General features: G+C 45.1%; 1 protein-coding gene across 1 annotated transcript in view; it reads left to right on the plus strand.

The window, feature by feature from the left end:
* Positions 1-20,656, plus strand: part of TTC39C (tetratricopeptide repeat domain 39C) — a 106,754-nt gene that overhangs the window by 76,326 nt on the left and 9,772 nt on the right. Inside the window, exons 7-9 of the mRNA XM_055129620.1 lie at positions 10,641-10,734; positions 13,955-14,062; positions 19,726-19,835. Of these exons, the coding sequence (XP_054985595.1) occupies positions 10,641-10,734; positions 13,955-14,062; positions 19,726-19,835 (312 nt within the window). The remainder of the gene's footprint in view (positions 1-10,640; positions 10,735-13,954; positions 14,063-19,725; positions 19,836-20,656) is intronic.

Raw genomic sequence — 20,656 nt, forward strand, 5'->3', positions numbered from 1 at the left:
TTATTGAACCTAAGGTGAGGGGTGGTCAGAAGTCCTCATTTGTCTTATCAGACAGAGTTTAGAGATCTGGGGGACCACGACTGCTGTGTGGAGTCTAAATTGGGGTTCTCTTGTTGGGGTCTGAAGCGTGGTCTTTATTTAATGAGCTAATTCTTGCCTCTATTTCTAGTTCTTTGGCAGCATCTTTTACATGTTTAGCTCATGTCTTTGGAATTTGCTATTTTTCATAAAATTTCTTTTTCTCTGGGGTAGCTGAGTAGCATTGGGCTCAACTCTGAGCAGGCTCTTCCTCCACTTCCTAGCCAGCTGACTTGCTGAGCCTTTGTTCTCCTCTGTGGTAGAGGGCAGCCTCTCATGTCAGCCTTAAATAATAGAACATGGGCTCAGTAAGGCACTAAGTACAGGGTGCTTGCTTGGGTGTTTTTTTTCCTATTTATACAGAATAATGTCTGCATTGTACATCCCAATATAAAGCACTTTCTATACATTTAGTCAGAATCGTATGCATAATAGTTGCAAGACTAAGAGTAACTTGTAACTGGTGCATTATTCTGTTCTTCTCCCATCACTGGTGGGACTGCTGTCCATTTATGCGGAGGTGCTGTATGCATAAATGCTGCATCCCACTATTTGTTGCCCATGATATGAATAGTCTCTGAGGGAGGGGTTGCTAAGAGAAACAGAAAACACCCCTGCCCTACTTTACTCTGAAGATAACCTTATACATGTGTAAGAAGGTTATTTCTTTAAATGACATGAAGAAGGTGGAATGGGTGGGGATGACCAGAAGTGGGCAGGAGGAGGTGGCGCTTGAGGGAGGAGCGGTATCAGTAGGTTGAGGAGGCCGTGGGATGGAGAGGTGCAGTACTGGCTCTAGGGAATGAGCAGGTGCACATTTCACAACTCCAGCTCAAAGGCTGTGTGACCTTCAGCCAAATATGCACATTGTCCCATTGAGCTATAACGTGTCGGCCAGCTTGGCAGATCCTTGATTTAAAATACCATGTTGTTAGGAGTTAGGATGAAGATAATGAGAGCAGAGTGCTCCTTGAAAGGACTCAGCAAAATAATGTGCTTTTTCAACTACCTTTTAATATCTAAATCTTGCATATTTATTTGAGACCTCGTTGGTCCCAGACATCATGAGGAACATCATGAAGCAGGTAAAAGTGTTGTGATTCAGAAATAACTATCTTTTTGTTTGCTTTTGTGGCCATACTCAGCAGTTCTCAGAGTTTACTCCTGACTCAGGGATCATAGAGGGTCCATGTTGAATCCAGAATTGAACGTATACAAGGCAAATGCCTTACCTGCTGTACTATCACTCCAGCCCCTTATTTACCTTCCTCTAAGATATCAGAGTATTAACTACAGTGACCAGGTAGAGATCTATTACCTTCTAATATTCATTCATCATAGACTCAGAAGAATTCTTCTTCTTCTTTTTTTTTTTTTTTGGTTTTGCTTTTTGGGTCACACCCAGCAATGCTCAAGGGTTACTCCTGGTTTTGCACTCAGGAATCACTCCTGGCGGTGCTCTGGAACCATATGGGATGCTGGGGATCGAACCTGGGTCAGTCATGTACAAGGCAAACACCCTACCCGCTATGCTATTGCTCCAGCCCCTCAGAAGAGTTCTTATTGTAGACAGTTGAAAGAACAAATGGAGATCCACAGAACATCCTTGTGAGATGTATGTATATGTGTATATACATATATGTATATGTATGTGTATATACATATATGTATTTTTACAAATCCTGTAATTTATTAATTTTTTTGTAAGTTTGTGTAATCAACAGTAGTAGAAAGTAGTAATCACTGTAATCCAATTTTTAGGGACTTACTGAATGAAATCCTTTGCCACATTTTGTTAATTTGCAGAGTCTCCTGTCTCCTGGTGCTCACATTGGATAATCCCTTTGCTCTATGGTTAATTAATTAGGAACCTCAGAAGTCTCTCAAGTCTTTAGCGGTTCTTTAAGTTCAATTCACAGCCACCATTTTCCTCGGGAGGTTCGTTGCCCACCACGTGTTTCCATTGGTGGGGCCCATTTCCCCTTCCTGTCTTCCACCCCGGATCTGACAAGCACGGCTCCTCCCCCTTCTCTGCCCAACCCCTCATCGGACCCAACCCTGGTCTTGGACTTTCTCTTTATCACCCTCCCTGTTTCTTTTTCTTTCATTTTTCAGGGATTGGGGAAGCTTGGGCCATAGATCCCTTATGTCATCCAGCCTCATGGTGGCTCCCAGATCCTAGTGACCCCAAGATTTATCCTCTAGCTCAGTATCCTCTGACTCCCCAAATGTTCTCCTCTGCCTTTGTTGCAGCCTCAGCTGCCACAGGGCTGAGCTCCCTGTACCCCTGCTGCTGGCCTGCTTCTCACTCTGCCTTCTATGCCAGAACCCTCGGGCTTATTCTTTTCTGACTTTTCTGTTTTTCGTGTCTCATGTTGAATCTCTTAGTCAAGCCTGTCTACTCTTCCAGATACAACTAGAATCTGATTGCTCCCTTCTGCTTTCTCTGGCCTCCTGTTCCCCGGCTCACTCACCGTCATTTGCCTCCTGGACGGTGTGGGGTTCTCCTCATTCTGCTTTTGGCCTTCCTGCCCTGGAGTCTGTTCTCTGTATGGCCAAAGCAACTGGTCAGATTTAAGTCAGATCACATATGCCAGTGAGAGGACTGGAGCGATAGCACAGCGGGTAGGGCGTTTGCCTTGCATGCGGCCAACCTGGGTTTGATTCCTCCGCCCCTCTCAGAGAGCCCGGCAAGCTACCAAGAGTATCCCGCCCGCACAGCAGAACCTGGCAAGCTCCCCGTGGCGTATTCAATATGCCTAAAACAGTAACAAGTTTCACAATGGAGACATTACTGGTGCCCTCTTGAGCAAATCGATGAATAACGGGATGACAGTGCTACAGTGCATATGCCAGTATGCAAAGTCCTTCAAATGACTCTCCTCATTCAGTGCAGTGTCTCAAATCTCATGACATCCCTATACAGGCCTGTGATGCCCGCAGTAACCTCATTGTCCAGGCCCTTGTCTTGCTCCACTGTCCTCCCCCTTGTATGGAGAGAGCATGCTCCACCTCAGGGTTTTTCCATCTCTGGTGCCAGCCTGAAAGTGCTCTTACCCCTGTTCCTGCTTCGCCAACCATCTCTGCTCCTTTGACTTATTTTCTCAGGAAAACCCTCCCTGATCATGGTTTTCCTTCCACAAGTCAGCCCTCCTCACTAGGAGCCTCTCTCCATCTCCTGCTTGAGATGCATTCCCACTGGACACAAGGCCCGGAACATTGCCCTTACATGCTCCTGATCTGTCTCTACCCTTTCTATGGGATGTAACTCTTTGAGGGTGGGATTTTGTTTGCATCACTGCTTGATCCCAGATGCCTTCCACAACATCCAACTCCCAGGAAGTAGGGCTTCAGAGTGTGTGTGTGTGATGAATGAATTAATGTACACCCTAGACTTTTGCCCTTTTCCTAGAAATTGTACTGCATTAGATTTCTTTAGCCCCTGGATATCAGAGCAGTCATATTTGACATTTTGAAAAGTTGTGCAAACTACACCAAATTCATACATCCCATTTGTAGCTTCTGGTTTATGTATGGAATACTAAAAGCTTCATAATCTTTCCCAAAGACTTGAGAGCATAATTCTAAAATCAAAACATTAAGCAGAAGATTGAGGAACTAGAGAGCTAGTACAGGAGTTACAGCGCTAGTCTTGCACGCAGCCAACCCTGGTTGGGTCCCCATCACTGCATGTGGTCCCACGAGCACTTCCAGGAGTGAGCCTGGAGCACAGCCAGGTGTCTCCCAAAGGAGGAAAAAAAATCTATCAAATTGATCATATATTGACCAAAATTGTTTAAGTTTGATGTTGTCACTTCTATCATATTATAAAAATAGCAGTTAAAAATGAAAAAAAAGGAAGCAAATAATTAAGGATTAACATCTCTTGATATCAAAAGGGCTCCTATAAAATTAATGAAGGAATATAAACATTCAAAAAGAAAAATAACAGAAACACCTCCACAAAACATAAGATGTACAAATGGCAAATGAAACGTGTCTCACAGTATTATCAAGTAGATGCAAATTAAAACATGTGAAGAAAAGGTATTGACTGATAGTTAAAGCATTCTGTTTTGGAAAAATGATTGACTGATAGTTAAAGCATTCTGTTTTGGAAAGGTGTAAGGGAAGTTGGCTTCTTGGAAACAGATGATCCCTATGTAAATTGGAGCTGGTGGGCTCACATTTGCACAAGTTACTGTACAATGTGCTCACCTACGGGATGATAACTTGATGTACCATGTGTGTGCAGACACAAGGAACTCTCCACACATTTTTTTAATTCACCATTATTTCCTTATGTTGATGAGAACAAAATAATACGGCCCAGTGAAAGAACCTTTGTCCTGAGTCAGAGGGGAAGAGTGGGAGTGTCATATCACCCCTGTCACAGAACCCTTTGCTGGGTTGCTGAATTTAATGAATCCTTTTAGCTTGTATTGCGATTGGAAATCTTTCAGAATAACAGAGCATAACAATAACAGACCCCAGTTTTAATGTGTTGGCTCTGAAAATTCTTCATTTTGTGCCTTTATGATTATACTTTACTTTTGAAGGGGCTAAAAAACTTAATGTAGAAGCATCTTCAGAATAACTCATTTTGGGGGCTGGAGTGATAGTACAGTGGGTAGGGTATTTGCGTTGCACACAGCTGACCCAGGTTCGATCACCAGCATCTCATATAGTCCCCCTTGTGCTGCCAGGATTAATTTCTGAGTGCAGAGCCAGGAGTAACCCCTGAGTATCATCAGGTGTGACGCAAAAATTTAAAAAAGTAACTCATTTTTTAAATTAAGTAAAAACTGTTGCCGATGGTCCTCATTTCCTTCATAGTATATGTTCCTTTTCTTTCTAGTTGTGGGACTAAGGGTTTTAAAGCACTGTAACTTTCCATCATGACAAATGTCTATTTCATACCATACCATTTACCAATGGTCTAGTTTTCAGTCATTGACCCCGCTCCCCCGATTCATTCTATCTTTTACCTCTGGTAGCCATAGGTCTACTGCCAGGGTCCCAGTACTTTTTAAAAATTATCCGCATTGTTCCTTTTTCTTTGGGGTATAAGTAAAAACAGATGGTGTCTGTCCTTTTTCACTTAACTTATTTTACTTAGCATAATGTTCTCATGTAACCAATGACAAAAACTCATACATTTAAAAACAATTGTAGCTGAATATTCCATTGAGTATGTATCTTCTTACTCCAGTTTTTCACAGATGTACTTTAAGGTGGTTTTCACATCTCTCCTGTTGTGGATAATGCTGTAAAAATTTTATTTTTCATTATTCTCTTTCCAGGAATGTTTTATTTAAACAAGGTATATACTTATATGTGTGTGCACAAATAAGTATGTATGTGTATATGTACTTACCTATCATAAAAAGAATATTACATAGCTGGTAGGTAGGACCTGGAGTTTTGCCAGATGGCTTGAAGTAATTTTTTAGAAGCTAAATTGTCATTTACTTTGGTTTGGGCCTAAATGTTGGAAAACAATATCATGATTTATTCCCCTTCACTATTAACTATGTGCACCTATTTTTAAAGGATAGTGTATATTTTTAAGTTCTTTCTATTTGCATAAATTCACTTATTTCAACATCACCCAAGAGCAAAAGCAAATTATTTTTAAATTATTTTCTAAGGCTTAAAATTTGTTTTAGAATTAGCACTGAAATCTGATATCATTGACCAAAATTTATTATTCTCTTTAATAATTCATGCCCATTAAAAGAAAAATTAATTGTGGCAATTTGCACATTTCAAATGAATAATTAAATCAAAAGATATAACTTCATAGTAAATTACTTGTTCACATATTTCCAGAATTTTTTCTGTAAGTCTGCAATTTCCAACATTATTCTGATATAAATTTGATTTGAGATCAAATTTGAGATCTCAAATTGATCAATTTAATAGAACTTCTAAATAAATATTAGTAAATTTAATTTAGCAATATATTTTTAGGGGTTTTTTTTTTTTTTTTGATCACACCTGGCAGTGTTCAGGGATTATTCCTGGCTCTGCAATAAGAAATCACTCCTGGTAGTGCTCAGGGGACCATGTTGGATGCTGGGGATCAAACCAGGATTGGCTGCAAGCAAAGCAAGTGCCTTACCAGCGGTCCTATGTTTCTAGCCCCAGACAACATTTAAAATATTCCATATTGTGAAATTTTTTTAAGGAAAAATTCTATATTGTAACTCCACTTTTAGGAGTTACTCCTAAAAGTTAAGCCTGGTTCTGCCACAGGAAATATATTTCTGACTTTTTTTTATATTAAGGGAGCAATTGATAAGAGTGTGCAAACTATCAATAAAAGCCCAACTATCACTTAGTGATTATCCAAGCATATTTTTAAAAAGTCAAGAAAGCTAAGGGGACCTTGGAACATTGGTGGAAGAATGCTGTCACTGGTACGAAAATAGAATAATATATGCCTGAAATTCTCATATGAGAAGCATTATAAATCAAGGTGCCCAAATTGAAATTTAGAAAGGGGAAATAAAAAGCGAGGCAAAGAATTGGCACAATTGATATAGAAAGGAAATTTCTTTTGTTTAAAAATGGCATGTATTAAAAATATACATGTATTAAAAATACAGATATTTAATGTTGCAACATTAGAGCATCCTGATAAAAGGCAGTAAGATAGGGCTTGAGAGATACCACAGAGGTTAAAGTGCCGGCCTTGTGCATGGCTGACCCTGATGCAGTCCCTGACTTGGATGCGTGACACTGCCCCCCCACCCCCAGCCCCTCACATTCCCCCTCTTCTCCCAGCACTGCTGGAGTAGCCAAGTGCCTCCTCTCCAAAACAAAACAAAACACAATATACTAATGGCATGCTGTGTTTGCTAATATCCAGTATTTTAGCTGGTGATCCAGGCAAATTATTTGTCTATTAAAAAGAGAAAAGAACTGTTGTTATTTTCAAATGATTTGTATTTCAAATGATTTGTATTTCATTTGGAAATGTTATTTTCAAATGAAATTTGTCTCTAGAGATTTCAAGAAAACTCTAAAACTTTGAGAATTCATGAGAGTAATGTCACTTGTGCACACACTGCAAAAATCCACATATTTTCTTATACGTCAGCAGGATAAAGTTGAGAGCCAAATCCCTCCTGTCACACAAGTTAATGCCTATCAAGTTCTGAAGTAGAATGTATGCCAAGTCCCTGCAGTAACAATGCAGACGCTGTTATTAATGTTGATTCTAATTTCACAACAAACATTCTCCATTTAACTTGGCAAGGGCCTGTGCGTGTGTTTCATGGCTTCTTCTGGGTGTAGATAAAGCTAGTGAGACTTCAAGTGGCTTCTGTGACATGCCAGGTCAGCGTGTAATTAACAAGACAAAGCTTATAGAGTACTGTCTAATTCTTGCCTTCATGGTTTATTTTATAAACCCTAATTTTCTGGATTCTCTTCTGCCAGGACAGCTGTGTGTCTTAAAAACAAAAACAAAAACAAAAAAAAAGCACAAACTATGAATTGAGTACCAAACTGAGGCTAATTCTCCTCTCTCTGCTGGACTGTGCATTTTAATCTGTGATCATAAAAATGCCCTATCTGTCACTTGCAATTTAGATCATTTTGGTGAAAAGTAAGAAGAAATATATTTCCACAACATTAGTGGCCATTCATTGCAATTTCTGACTGGATTATAAGGCATAGCTAGAATTAATTTTGTACTTTAGCCTGCTCCTGGGACAGTGTCATTAAGCTCTGTGAGTGGTTTTAGTACTTTTACACTTTAACTAGAATACTTGTAACAGAATTAGTAGGGTACTTCTTAATATTTAATTTATAAATAAATATATAGCAGTAGTGTCCTGATGGCCTGGAATAAATTGTCACAAACTTGATGTCTTGTTATTCTCACATCCGCTAGGAGATCGAAAGTTCAGAATCTGAAATCAGGGTGTTGACAAGGAAGCAGCACTTCCTGCCGAATCTCTCAGAAGTCTGACCGCTCCTGGCCCAAGGTCATTTCTTTGCTATGGCCACATCATTTCATCTCTGTATCTGTGGTCACACTGTCCCTCTTCTGTGTCATTCTGTTTCCCTCTCAATGTGATAGTTGAGGGGCTAGAGAGTTCGTACAGAGGCTTGGGCACTTGTCTTACATGTGACCAACCTAGGTTTGATTCCCAGCACCCCATGGTGTCCCCTGAACAGGAAATGATCCCTGAGCACAAAACCAGGAGTCAGCCCTGAGCACCACTAGAAATGAGGAACAAACAAGATATTGAGATTGCTTTGGGGACTGCCTGGCTAATCCAGGATACTCTTCACCTCGAAATCTTTAACCACACCTGCACACACACTTCCTGAGGAAGGACTGTCTTGGAGATACTCAGAATATTGGCTAGTAACTAATTAACCATTTCGTGGGGAGGGTTTCTGGGTCACATTCATCAATGCTCAGGGGGAATTCCCCCAGTTCTGTGCTGAGAGGCGGCAGTGCCTCTGAGAATCAAATCTACTCCATGCAAAGCAGTATGCTTAACCTCCATGCTAGCACTCTAGTCTCTAGCTTTTAAGTTTGACCACGCTACATAGCAGCTCTTTGAACTTCAGTATTTTTCCATCTGAAAATCTAATGGATATTTGACTTGTCTCCGCGAGGATCTGAAAGGGTTAAAAGAATATCAATTCAGTTATTGCTTGGTTTTGTATTTCGTTTACTTCACTTTACTATAATGAAAGCTTTATTTTGATTCATCTTTGTAGCCCCAGAGCCTAGGACCTTCCTGGGGAAATAAGTAGTTGCTCAGTAAATGTTAACCAAGTCCTCTGAAGGGCACTAGGGCATTGCAGTGCAAACCAGGATCTCTGACCTGTGGTTTCTTTGTGAATTTGCTAAACTGAGTACATGTGTGATGCAGAGAAAGCGCTTTGATGTAGAAAGGGAAGAGGTTAAGAGGTGGCCGTGATGCATAGCCAATCCTGTCTGCAAGTACGGATCATCACACGTGCTCACACATGCACATGAGTAGGCCCATGTTTTGCTGCTTTGCTATTTTTACTGAAAGCTTGAAGTCAGTGTGGCTCTGTGACTGTCGCACTGTAGGCCTGTCTCACCATCCTGCAAGGTTCCCTGTGAGGCTGTTTAGGAACAAGAATCAGGCAGCGGTTCACTCACGCTGAAAGGGGTCGCGCTACAGTCTGAATGTCTGGACGGCGGAACGGCCTGTTACTTTGTGGCTTGAACACTTCCTGCTGCAGCTATGGCCTTGGTTAGTGCATTTTGGCTTCTAGTGTCCCTGAGTCAGTGTCCTGACATGTTCCAGCAGACTCATCGCTGAGGTGTGGTGTGTCTCCAAAGTCTCCTCAGTGACTGAGTCGCAAAGAGCCAGGGAAGAGGGCAGGAGCCCCTCTCACCCTTCAAGCCCCTGAGGGAGGAAAGAGGCTGTCTGTGTCTAGTACACAGGCCAGACACGGAACACCCCTCATTACTGGGTTTAGGATTTAATCTAACCCTTATCATACTGGTGATGCCGTCTAGGTGTCTCTGGCAAGTGCTTACAGTCTCCGACTTTGAAAGAACTTCAGTGGGAAGTTCAGTGTATTTAACCAGGAAGTAGTAGAACAGACATGTGAAGGGGTCGGATGGGTTGGAGACTGTGCTGGGTGAATGCAAATGTTGGCGATGTAACCTGGATCCTCGGAGGCTTGCTAAGGGCTTGGGAGGGCAGAGAACGTTCAGGGTGTGGAACTGAGCCATGACTTGGGTGGTAGAGAGGGAGCCAGCGGGAGGGGCCACTCAAGCTGGACCAGTGGCACCGTGTCACGCATGCACTCAACACTGAGGGAGACTTTCCAGACCAGAGACGAGCATACCCAGGAAGATGGGATATTGTCCCTAACAAAGGAGCAGTTAGATCAGTTCTTATTTTTTTCTTTTTAATTTTATTGAATCACTATAAGATAGTTACAAGCTTCCATGTTTGGGTTACAATCACACAGTGACCAAGCACCCATCCCTCCACCAGTGCACATTTCCCACCACCACAATCATCGGTATATCCCCCCTTCCTACCCTCCCCCTGCCTCCATGGCAGACAATATTCCCCATATTCTCTCTCTACTTATGGGCATCATGGCTTGCAACTGAGAGGTCATCATATTTGGTCCATTATCTACTTTTGGCACACATCTCCCATCCCGACTGATTCTTCCAGCCATCATTTTCTTAGTGATCCCTTCTCTATTCCATCTGCCTTCTCCCCTCCACTCATGAAGCAGGCTTCTAGCTATGGAGAAATCCTCCTGGCCCTTGTATCTACTGTCCTTGGGTGTCAGTCTCATGTGATGTTATTCTGTACTCCACAAATGAGTGCAGTAGATCAGGCATCTGGGCCACATCTGAAGAGAGGCAGGAGCCAGGGGTGAGCTGAGCCCTTCAGTGGGATCACCTGTGTAGGGCCATGTCACAGCTCAGAAGCACGTGGGAGTCTCCTCCTCTCCTCTGCCTTTTAGCCTGTTTGACCATTAAGGGACAAGGTGACAGGTTTTATCCAGTAACTCTTTGCATTTTTTTCCTTTAGTGTCAAATCAACAGTGCCTTGACTTCCTTCCACACTGCTCTGGAACTGGCTGTAGATCAGAGAGAAATCCAGCATGTCTGTCTGTATGAAATCGGTAAGTGTGGGATGTGTGGGGCTCAGTGGGAAGGTGATGGCTGGCATGCGTAGGGCTGGGCTCCTGCGCTGGCTCTGCAGTGTGTACGCACACACACACACACACACACACACACACACACACACACACACCACACCACCCCTCAACGTCTTGCTGTGGACTCGGGCTGGTACAGGTTCTACCTCTGCTTGAGGCTGGGGTGACGCCGTGCTAATATCCCTTCGTTCGTGTACCTTTTCATCATGAGTGCTCTTCACGGTACATCTTGAGGTGCTTGCAGCCTTAGAGTGCTGTTGTGTAGCACAAGGGCTAGTGCTTATCTCTGCCTTTCTCATTCTTTCGAATTTATTCCTTAGACATTTAAATGTTAGGATTTGTGAATTGATTGAAGGCCATTTTTAAATACCTCATTGGATAGCATGTTAGAATTCAGACAGGATCCTTCCCCTCCTTTCCACACCTGTGTTCCCCTGAGGAGATGAGCAGAGCTTCTGAGAGAGCTGGCTGTGTGGCCTCCCACAGAGGCCACTGGAGAGAAGAGGCCTCCTTTGTGGCAGGTGGGAGCTTTATATGAGGCAAAGGGACGACACCTACTGATAGGCTCTGGGTGCACACATTAGCAACTTCCCCTTCTGCAGATAAATTTGCAGACTTTTTTTGCTGTTACTTTGGGTCATAGCTTTTCTGTTAGGCCAAGAAGCATGGGCACAACCTTAGACTTGAAACAACCATTTATTATTATTTTTTTACTTTTTAAAATTTTATTGAATCACTGTGAGATAGTTACAAGCTTTCAAGTTTGGGTTACAATCTCACAATGATCAAACACCCATCCCTCCACCAGTGCACATTCCCCACCACCAATATCCCCAGTATAACCCCCCTTTCCCACCCTCCCCCTGCCTCCATGGCAGACAATATTCCCCATCCTCTCTCTCTACTTTTGAAACAACCATTTTTTAATGCAGGGTTTATACATCATCAGGTTTCAGCCTCTGACTCCTAAGTCCCCTCATAGAGCACACAGAGAAGGAATGAAGTTGCCGAGAAAGGAGAGATGAAGAGGGATGATAGGAAGCAGAAGGGAAGTTGGGACAGAAAAGCAGCCTGCAGAAAGAGGAAAGAACTCCCTGGCAAGGCAGTTGTCACCCCGTGGGCAAGTTGGGACCATAAGAGGCTGCCACGTGCTCCTCCTGCTGTGGATGTAATTGTCTTCCGGAGCCTCTTCAAAGCCGAGTGTAAATTAAACAAATTAAAAGCTGCCCCATAAGCTGAGCTGTGCTTTTCAATGCCTGAAGTGTAATCCGATGGGAGTGTATTTCTGTGTCTAAATCTGCTGGACCTCTGTGATCCAGTGTAGAATGGAAAGTGTTCCAAAGGACTTGAATTCGAAGATCTCCTTACGTGACTTCCACCCCCCACCCACCACACACACACATTTTTCTTTCGTTTATTTTTTTCTTTTTTATTTTTTAATTAGTGAGTGACAGGGTACAGTTACAGATTCAAACATTTCGTGCTTATTTTTCCCTCATGCAGTGTCCGGGAGCCCATCCCTCCACCAGTGTCCATTCGCCATCACCAATGAACCCAGTATCCCTCCCACCCCCCAATCACATCCCCCCCCTCCCCTCCCCACCTCTGTGGCAGGGCATTCCAATCTGTTCTCTCTCTCTCCTTTTGGGTGTTGTGGTCTGCAATAGGGGTATTGAGTGGCCATCATGTTCGGACACTAGTCCACTTTCAGCGCACATTTCCCTTATCACGTGGGATCTCCACTCACAATTTACTTGGCGTTCCCTTCTCCATTTGGTATGACTTTCCCCCAGCAGCTACACACACATTTTAAAGACACTTATTTTTTTCCTCGTTTTATTTAAATAGTTTTAACATACATTACATTGTTTTGTGTACGATATAGTGATTTGGGGGAAGTTATCAAAAGTATAATTTTGGAGATAAGTTTTGTAAATGGTTTCATACACGGGAGTTATATGTCAGTGCTCATCTTTGAAATATTAGAGATGAGAATTGGGGAACCTCTTGAAAATTTTGGGTTGTTAATTGGATCTTTTTTTTTTTTTTAATCTCTTTCAGCTGGGCTTAGCCCACACAGTGATTTGAAGTGTGTAAGATAATGGCAGTCTCATTTTTTGTCCTGTTTCCAAGTCTTGTAGTGTAGCACATCAGAAGGAAGCCTCATGATCATTATCTTCAATTTTACTCTAAAAGCTATCAGCTAAAGAACAGGACGTGGAGTCTTTCAAAAGTGCTACTCCTCGTCCCCCCCCACACACTGTTCATGCGCCCTTCCCAGGTCACACCGGGCCTGTGTGAAGCACAAGATACCAGGATCTCCTTTTGTTTTTTATGTTTTGATCTTTGAGCCACATTGGGTGGTGCTCAGGGCTTGCTCTGTGCTCAGTGATCACTCCTCCTGGTGCTCAGGGGAACCATACAGGGTACCAGGGGTGCAGCCCAGGTCATCTGTGTACAAGGCCAAGTGCCTTTACCCGCTGCACTGTCTCCCGCCACCAGAATTTCCTTTTGATGGTGCGCTAACCTCAGTGCCTCAGTTCTTCCCTCTTAGTCACTGAGCTAAGTGACTAAAAACAAAAAAACCTCATGCCTTAGGCGTTCTCATTGGTAAAGTGAGCACATCCTCAGCCTGCGCAGGGCTTTGAGAGAATTATGTCATGTTCTTAGCCCAGGAAGAGGCTCAGAGGGACTCTACGTGGGCGATACGGTTTATAACCACGGGCATCCAGTTCTTTCCTTTTGACTGCTGCTGTTCTTCACAGGATGCCTGTCTCAGTGTTCTGACCCTGGGGTGATGGGGTTCACTGCCAACTTGCAGAGGGAGGTCGGGGTGAGGGGTTGACAGTTGTTAGCGATCACTGAGGAGCAGGTGAGTGTTTGAAGGGTCTCGTGGCTGGCTGGGGTCCTCTCACACATGACGGAGGCAAACCTTGCTATCTTTTTCCACGAATCTTGACATCAGGCTTAGCACAGCTTCCTCACTTATGAAATCGGCCGTGCCTTGTCTTCCTTAAAACATCACACTGAGAGCATTCAAGAGTCAAGGATGAGTTTTCAGAATTTTTGCATAGTGTTCCCCTAATGCTCACAGAGTGAGAAGCGGTTATTGGCCTCACAGCTTACAAACAGGACAGAACCCTTTCTGCCATGGGGTCCTAATCTGAGAACGTGTCTCTCATAGGTTGGTGCAGCATGATCGAGCTGAATTTCAAGGATGCCTTTGATTCCTTTGAGAGGCTGAAAAACGAGTCGAGGTGGTCTCAGTGCTATTACGCCTATCTCACTGCAGGTCAGTAGATCTCTTCTGTTTCTCAGCCACAGCTCTTGGCAGATGAGGCAAGCTGATGGGCGATGCACAAGTGGTGGTGCTCCCCCAGGCACGTCTGTGCTTCTCGGGCAGTACCCGTGGAGTACAGCATCAACAGTGCAGCCGAATACCCGCCCCTGGACTCCTCCCCAGCCAGCCTCTTGCCCAGGCCCTCATGGGGTGGCTTGGTCACGTGGCTTGGAAATGCTTTTGAGGGTTTCTCCATCCATGTGCGTTTTTGCATTAAACAGCTCATCCTACCCTTACCCCGCTCCTTGCTTTATTTTCCATTCCTTAGGAATGAATGTGGAATATCTTAGGGTGTAGTGAATCTTTCCAGTTGCGTTAATTGTTCATGTCCTGATTACTCAAAAATTTTGAATAACTTTCTTTTCCCTCTTCACTGTTAATTTACAATGTGATTTTGCAGAGCCCCAAAGTATTTTACCACAGCGTGTCATTATAACAGAAATACCTGTAACTTCTGATGTGACTATTGCTTGCCTGGTTGTTCTGTTTGCTTGTTTGAGGGTTTGGGTTTGGGTTTTGTTTTTTTTTTTTTTGCGCTGGTGTGAGGTGATAGTTAAAGGCATGCTGCCCCCTGGTGGAAAAGGGGTTTTCTGTGCCTTGAGATATCTCAAAGGTGTGAGAAAGGAGGGAAGTGAAGAAACCCATGTGGTTGTGCATTTCCTGGCTTTAACAGTGAACTCTTCCTGTTCAACCAGATTAGTAACTCTTATTTAAAAATCAAGTCTCCCCCATCATTATTTTAAATATCGATTTATTGTGTATTAGTGTAATGACGCATCTTTTGTCATTCCACCCCCATAACCGGTCTCTTCAACATCAGAACTAAATAGTGGTCAGTATGTATATCCTAGGTGCGCCCCAGCTTCGTCCATCAACAGTTCATGTGCAGTCCCCTCGCCCCCAAGCCTCACTGCAGTTCCCACATGGCATCGCTTTTCACTGGCTCTGCAGCTGAGGCTTGAATTGGATTCCATGTTCCATTGGCTGGTTAGTGCACTGCCGGCCACAGTTAGAGTTGCTCCACAGAATTCCCATGTAATATTCTCTGGTTAAGGGGGCCGCTGTTTGTTCAGCAGCCTTGGGGGGCATGGGGGGAGGAGGGCCCTACACATTGAAGAGAGCATGTTCCAAACAGAGGCCTCCAGTAAGGACCCTGTGGTTATTACGGTGTACCCAAGTCCCAGAGTTAGTGGCAGGCAGCTGCTTCTTTTCCATCTTTGGTGAGCACAGGACCATGAAAGGCGTGTTCGGTATGACTAACAAAGGAACATTGATTTATCCTCCAAATCGTGGAAACCCCGGGGGTTCTACCAGACGAGGTAGATAGAGGATGAAAGAGCCTTACTTTTGCTTTGCCTGGGGATTTTGTGCAGCTGATGAGGCGTCTGAATCTCTCCTGCGTGAAGCGTCCTCAGGCCAGTCAGGAATCGCTTTCGCAAGCTTTCAGAAAAGGCATCTTGAACTGGCTGTGAAGCCAGGTAAATGCCAATGGGCACAGCTAGAGAGGATAGGCACTTGGCAAACAAGCACTGCCATGAAGGTTTAGTTCCTGTGGCAGCTTTAATTTATTTGGGGTTTGGCCATGCCCACTGATGCTGAGGCCTTCCTCCTGGCTCTGCACTCAGGAATCACTCCTGGAGGTACTCAAGGGATCATATGGGGTGCTAAGATCAAATCCGGGTCGGCCATGGGCAAGGCAAGCACCCTACCTGTTGTACTGTTGCTCTGGCCCCTATGATAGCTTTTAGATCAGGAAATATAGATATAAATATAGATATGGGGTAACTTTTAGATAATTAAGTATACCATTTCGACCATTTTTAAACTATTTTTATTTTTTGCTTTTTTTTTTTTTTAAAACCAGTGGTGCTCAGGGGTTACTCCTGGCTCTGCACTCAGGAAATACTCCTGGGGAACCAAATGGGATGCCAGGTATTGAATCCGGCTCCGCTATATGCAAATGAAATGTCTTCCCCACTGTACTATTGCTCTGGCCACTTTAAACCATTTTTCAGTGTAAAAAACAGTCCTTTGTCAGTATGTAGATACATATTGTTATACCACCATCAGTACTGACTATTCCCAGAAGGCCATTGTTCCTGGCTGAAACTCCATCCCCTTCAACACACTCTCCCCCACCCAAGGCCCACCCTGCCCACCAGTCCCAGAATGGTTACCGACATTTCACTTCCTGCCTCTTCAAACTTCACTACTCCTATAGCTGGTAATATTCATAATCAGTGTCAGTCTATTATGAATGGTTTATTTCATTTAGAGTAATATCTTCTAGGTTTGTGTTCAAAACCTGTTGTCACTATCTATGTTGTACCTACCAGGTTTTGTGGGTGTTTCATGCCTCTAGCATAGTATGAGTCAGAATCACATTTTTTAACATGTAGACATTAAACACTGTATATATATGCACATATTTATTCATCTATCAATGGGCATCTGAGTTATAGCCACCTTTTGAGTATTGTGAGTAATGCTTATTGTGAATGTGGGGTCTCTGAGACCTTACTTTTGATTCCTTTATATTAGAAGTAGAATTGCTGAAGCATAGCCCTGTATTATTTGATCTTTTCTATAGGTGTTAAATTGTATACAAAGTAAAAATTACCTGGAAGCCTGGAAATCACTCAGGAAGTCATATAAATTCAGTCTTAATGTTAGAGCCAAGTATCTAGCTTTTGTTTGGTTGGTGGGGTTTTCTTTTCTTTGGCCTTAAGGTCACAACTAGTGATGCTTATGGGTCATTCCTGGCTCTGCATTCAGGGGTCACTCCTGGCAGGGCTTGGGGGGACCATGTGGGACACCAGGGATCAAGCCCATTACCCACTCCCCGAGCATCTTGGTTCTGTCTCAGGGTTAGAATACAAACATGGAGCCATAGGGATAGTACAGTAGGTAGGACACCTGCCTTGCGTGCAGCTGACCCAGGTTCAATCCCTAGTATCGATGGTCCCCTGAGCATCGCCACCTATGACCCCCAAAGGCAAAAAAAATCAAAAAATTAAAAAATATAAGTTCTGTTTTTCTCCATAGGGAACTTTATTTCCTGTCCAGAAAGGGGCAGCGGGGCCAGCCCTGTGGGTGAGGTGGCTGGCAGTGGCGGGGGTCACAGGTTATGGCTGCTGCTGTTCAGGCTGTTCACTTGGTCCTTCAGGGGCCCAGGCTGAGTGTGGGGCCTGCAGGGATGGTGGAGCCGAGTCTGGGGACAGAGGTGGTAGGGCTGGTGCAACCAGACACACAACACTGACCAGCCAGGCACTGATCACAGGCACCAGGGGACAAGTAAGGCTCGGCCTCTGGCCTGGTCCACCCAGGTTGCTGTGGGGGGTGGACGGGGGGCGGGTTGGGGCAGGGGCACCGTGATGACAAGGCTGGGGTCCCAGGACACCTAACCTCTCACTGGGACTGGAGGCAGTTGGGGTTTGGCTGTTGCACTGTCCCCAAGCCCCAGGAGCAGCAGACTCTGTCCCCAGGACCAGGCAGTGGATGGTGGGGAACTCCTCATGCAGACAGGGAGAGTGGCGGCCAGACCCACACGCTCCACGTTAAGCCATCATGGTCCGATGGTCGCTGAAAGCGATGACGACTGCCCAGGAGAGCTGGACCCTGCCTGGCCCTGCAGCCCACTGCCCCACCCCCGCCTTGGCCTTTCTTCTCCAGTAGCTGCGGCGTTTTCAGGGTGGTGCTTCAGCCGTCACTGTGGTGGTTCTGCTAAGACATGGGCCCAGTGCCCTAGAAAGTCAACTATGGCCTCATCACTAACAAATGGCTAGGACACCAGGCGGCCTGTGCCCTGTGAGGGACCTGGAGGGAGACACAAGGAGGTGGAGGTGGAGCCCCCCACCGCACAGATGGAAGCAGACTCAAGACCACCGAGGCAGCAGGGGCTTGCGGGCGGGGGATTTTAAGCGTCTGTACCAAAGTTTACTGAGGGAAGGAATTTTCCAAAAATGAATGAGAGTGAGAGCACAGGCCATCCTCTGTAGGGTTTAACACAGTTCTCTGAGGCGGGGGTGTGTTCCGTGCCCCTTGCTTGGAAGGCCCTGGGTTCAACCCTTATCACTACGAAAAATAAAGCTGTGGCTGTACCCCAAGAGGAAGAAGTGGCCTTTCTTCTCCAGTAGCTGCGGCATTTCAGGGTGGTGCTTCAGCTGTCACTGTGGTGGTTCTGCTAGCTCACGGCTCTGGTTTTGAAAATAGCACTAGGAAAGGTTTTACCAAAACATTGTCAGTTATGCGGGGAAAGCTCTGAGCAAGGGGCAGCAGAGGAACTTCCTTGGCATGGAGTTACTGCAAATCCTTAGGCAAGCCCTTTACTTCCTCGGGTTTCCTAAGCCTCTGCTCTCTCTAACTGGGCCTTGTTTGTGCAGCCTGGAGCTTCCTTCTAGTTTTGAGAAGTTTAGCTGATAGGGCCTTGGGCTGGAATCCAGACCCCCATACCCACACCGAGGCTGCCCCATCACGGGCAGTGAGTGCTCCTTCCTTTCTGAGTTCTGCCTAAGCCCTCTTGTGGAAACCTGTTTCCTACCAGCTTGTTGTGCAGCTCTGTCCAGGCCTTGCAGCTTCTACTGCTTTGCCTCTCCTCCACCCCCGCTGCCTACCCTCTACTTCCATGGTTCCATGCTCTGCCTGTCCGAGCCCCAAAATGTGAGGACTAGGCCCTTTAGTTCTAGGGGTGTGCAAATAAAGAGGGAGGAGCTCGCAAGCCCAGGGGCAGTCCAGCTAGGGGCTGAGAAACAGCCTGGGACCGAGGCTGCATTGAAGGATGCAGAGTGGGGTCGAGGCGGTTGGTGGAGTTCCTCTGAGGAGCTGGGACCCCAGCCCCGTGTGAGACTTGGGGAGGGGAGAGGACAGAGGAAGCAAAGGGAGCAGGATGATGAAATGTCTCGCTGGGGTTGGGGTGGAGTGAAGGTGTTTGACAACTGTCAGCATCCCACCGGTTGCCAAGGCGTAGCCTGATTGAGGACATGCACCTCAGAACTTCCCTGATACCTCCAGAGAGTTCTTCATGTTTCTCTGAATTTCTCCAGCAGTGCTGTCTGCTCTGAAGGCCTGTAACCGCTATCTATGTCGTACCTATCAGATGTTCCAGGTGTCTTATGCCTCCAGCTGCGATTTGGGTTTCTTCAGCGTGCAAACCAGAGCTTTTCACCACACCCCTGCTGACAGGTGGCAGATGGCTGGTGCACGTGTGTGGGACCAACTCATTTTCTCCAGGACACAGGGATGGCCCCTTCCCTCCCAGGAGACCTGTAGTGTCCCCTCACTGTTCTTTCCTGGTTGTTATTTTTTATTCCCATTTCTGGGTGTGTGGACTCCAGTGAGTGTAGACCATGACAGAACCAGGGGGCATAGGAGATTGTATTCTCAGCCAGAGAACTGAACCTGCATCTTTTTCACAGTCCTCCAAAACCTTTAGAAACTCAGTCCCCAGGAAGTAGTCGCTGAGTGAATGGAATGAGTGCTGTCCTTTGTGAAACTGTTCTTAAAAATACTGGCTCCCCGTTTTCCTTTGGTAACATTTTCCGAGTATCATAAACCTAGATATGGCTTGGAGAGCCGCCTTGTGTCTAATAGTTAAAAATACCAATGCTTTCTTACAGTTTGCCAGGGAGCCACTGGTGATGTGGAGGGGGCGCAGCTCGTCTTTAAAGAAGTTCAGAAACTCTTCAAAAGGAAAAACAACCAGATTGAGCAGTTCTCGGTGAAAAAGGTACGGAGCCTCTTGAGCACGAGTATTGTTTGTGACGAGCATTTGTGACCAGTGCCACGAGGAAGAAGTCTTATTGGGAATTGACAGTTGGCTTGCCCTGGACGGTGCTAATTACTGCTGCAGGGAGGTTTTTCCGCACAGAATGGAACGTGACTGCAAATGATGCGAGTCGCTGTGTATGTTGGAGGGAGTGGGCGGAGATGACAGACTCTGAACAGCAGAGGGTCCTGTGCAGAGGGGCAAAGCGTCTGTCTTCAGAGTCTGGCCACTTCTGAAGATGACACACTGGCAGAACCTGGACAAGAGATGTGGACCCTTGGTTGTGCTCATGTCACGTGTATAAGTCCACCCACACCTGCAGAAGCCTCGTACTTAGGAAATAGCTACTGAATAAATGAAATGACCAACTGTGTCCCATTTTGACCTAAAACACAAAAGTGGGTGTTTTACTAGCGGAAGGGCACAGGACAGGAGCAATGCTTCTAGTTTATTCAGCAGTTTTAAGCATGAATTTCCTGAATTACTATGGATCATGGCATGGCCACTTGTATCCTGATTTTTTTTGCATGAATTTACTTTTATTAGTTTCTCTTACATGGGCGCATCATCAGAGTCTTGAGTCTAAGCTAGATCACAGTGGGCAGTGCCACTGAGCCACACAGAAAGTGGGAAGGTCTGCAAAACCATCATCTGGAACGAGCCTTCTCTGACCCCACTGAATTGTGTGCCAGCCAGAGTGACTTAATGAAATGAATCCCTTTTTCAGAGTAGGCCCAGGATCTTGATGGTAGACTGAGTTGAATAAAGAAAAAACCATCCTG

The sequence above is a fragment of the Sorex araneus genome, chromosome 2, assembly GCF_027595985.1.
Source record: "Sorex araneus isolate mSorAra2 chromosome 2, mSorAra2.pri, whole genome shotgun sequence".
NCBI classification, from domain to species: domain Eukaryota; kingdom Metazoa; phylum Chordata; class Mammalia; order Eulipotyphla; family Soricidae; genus Sorex; species Sorex araneus.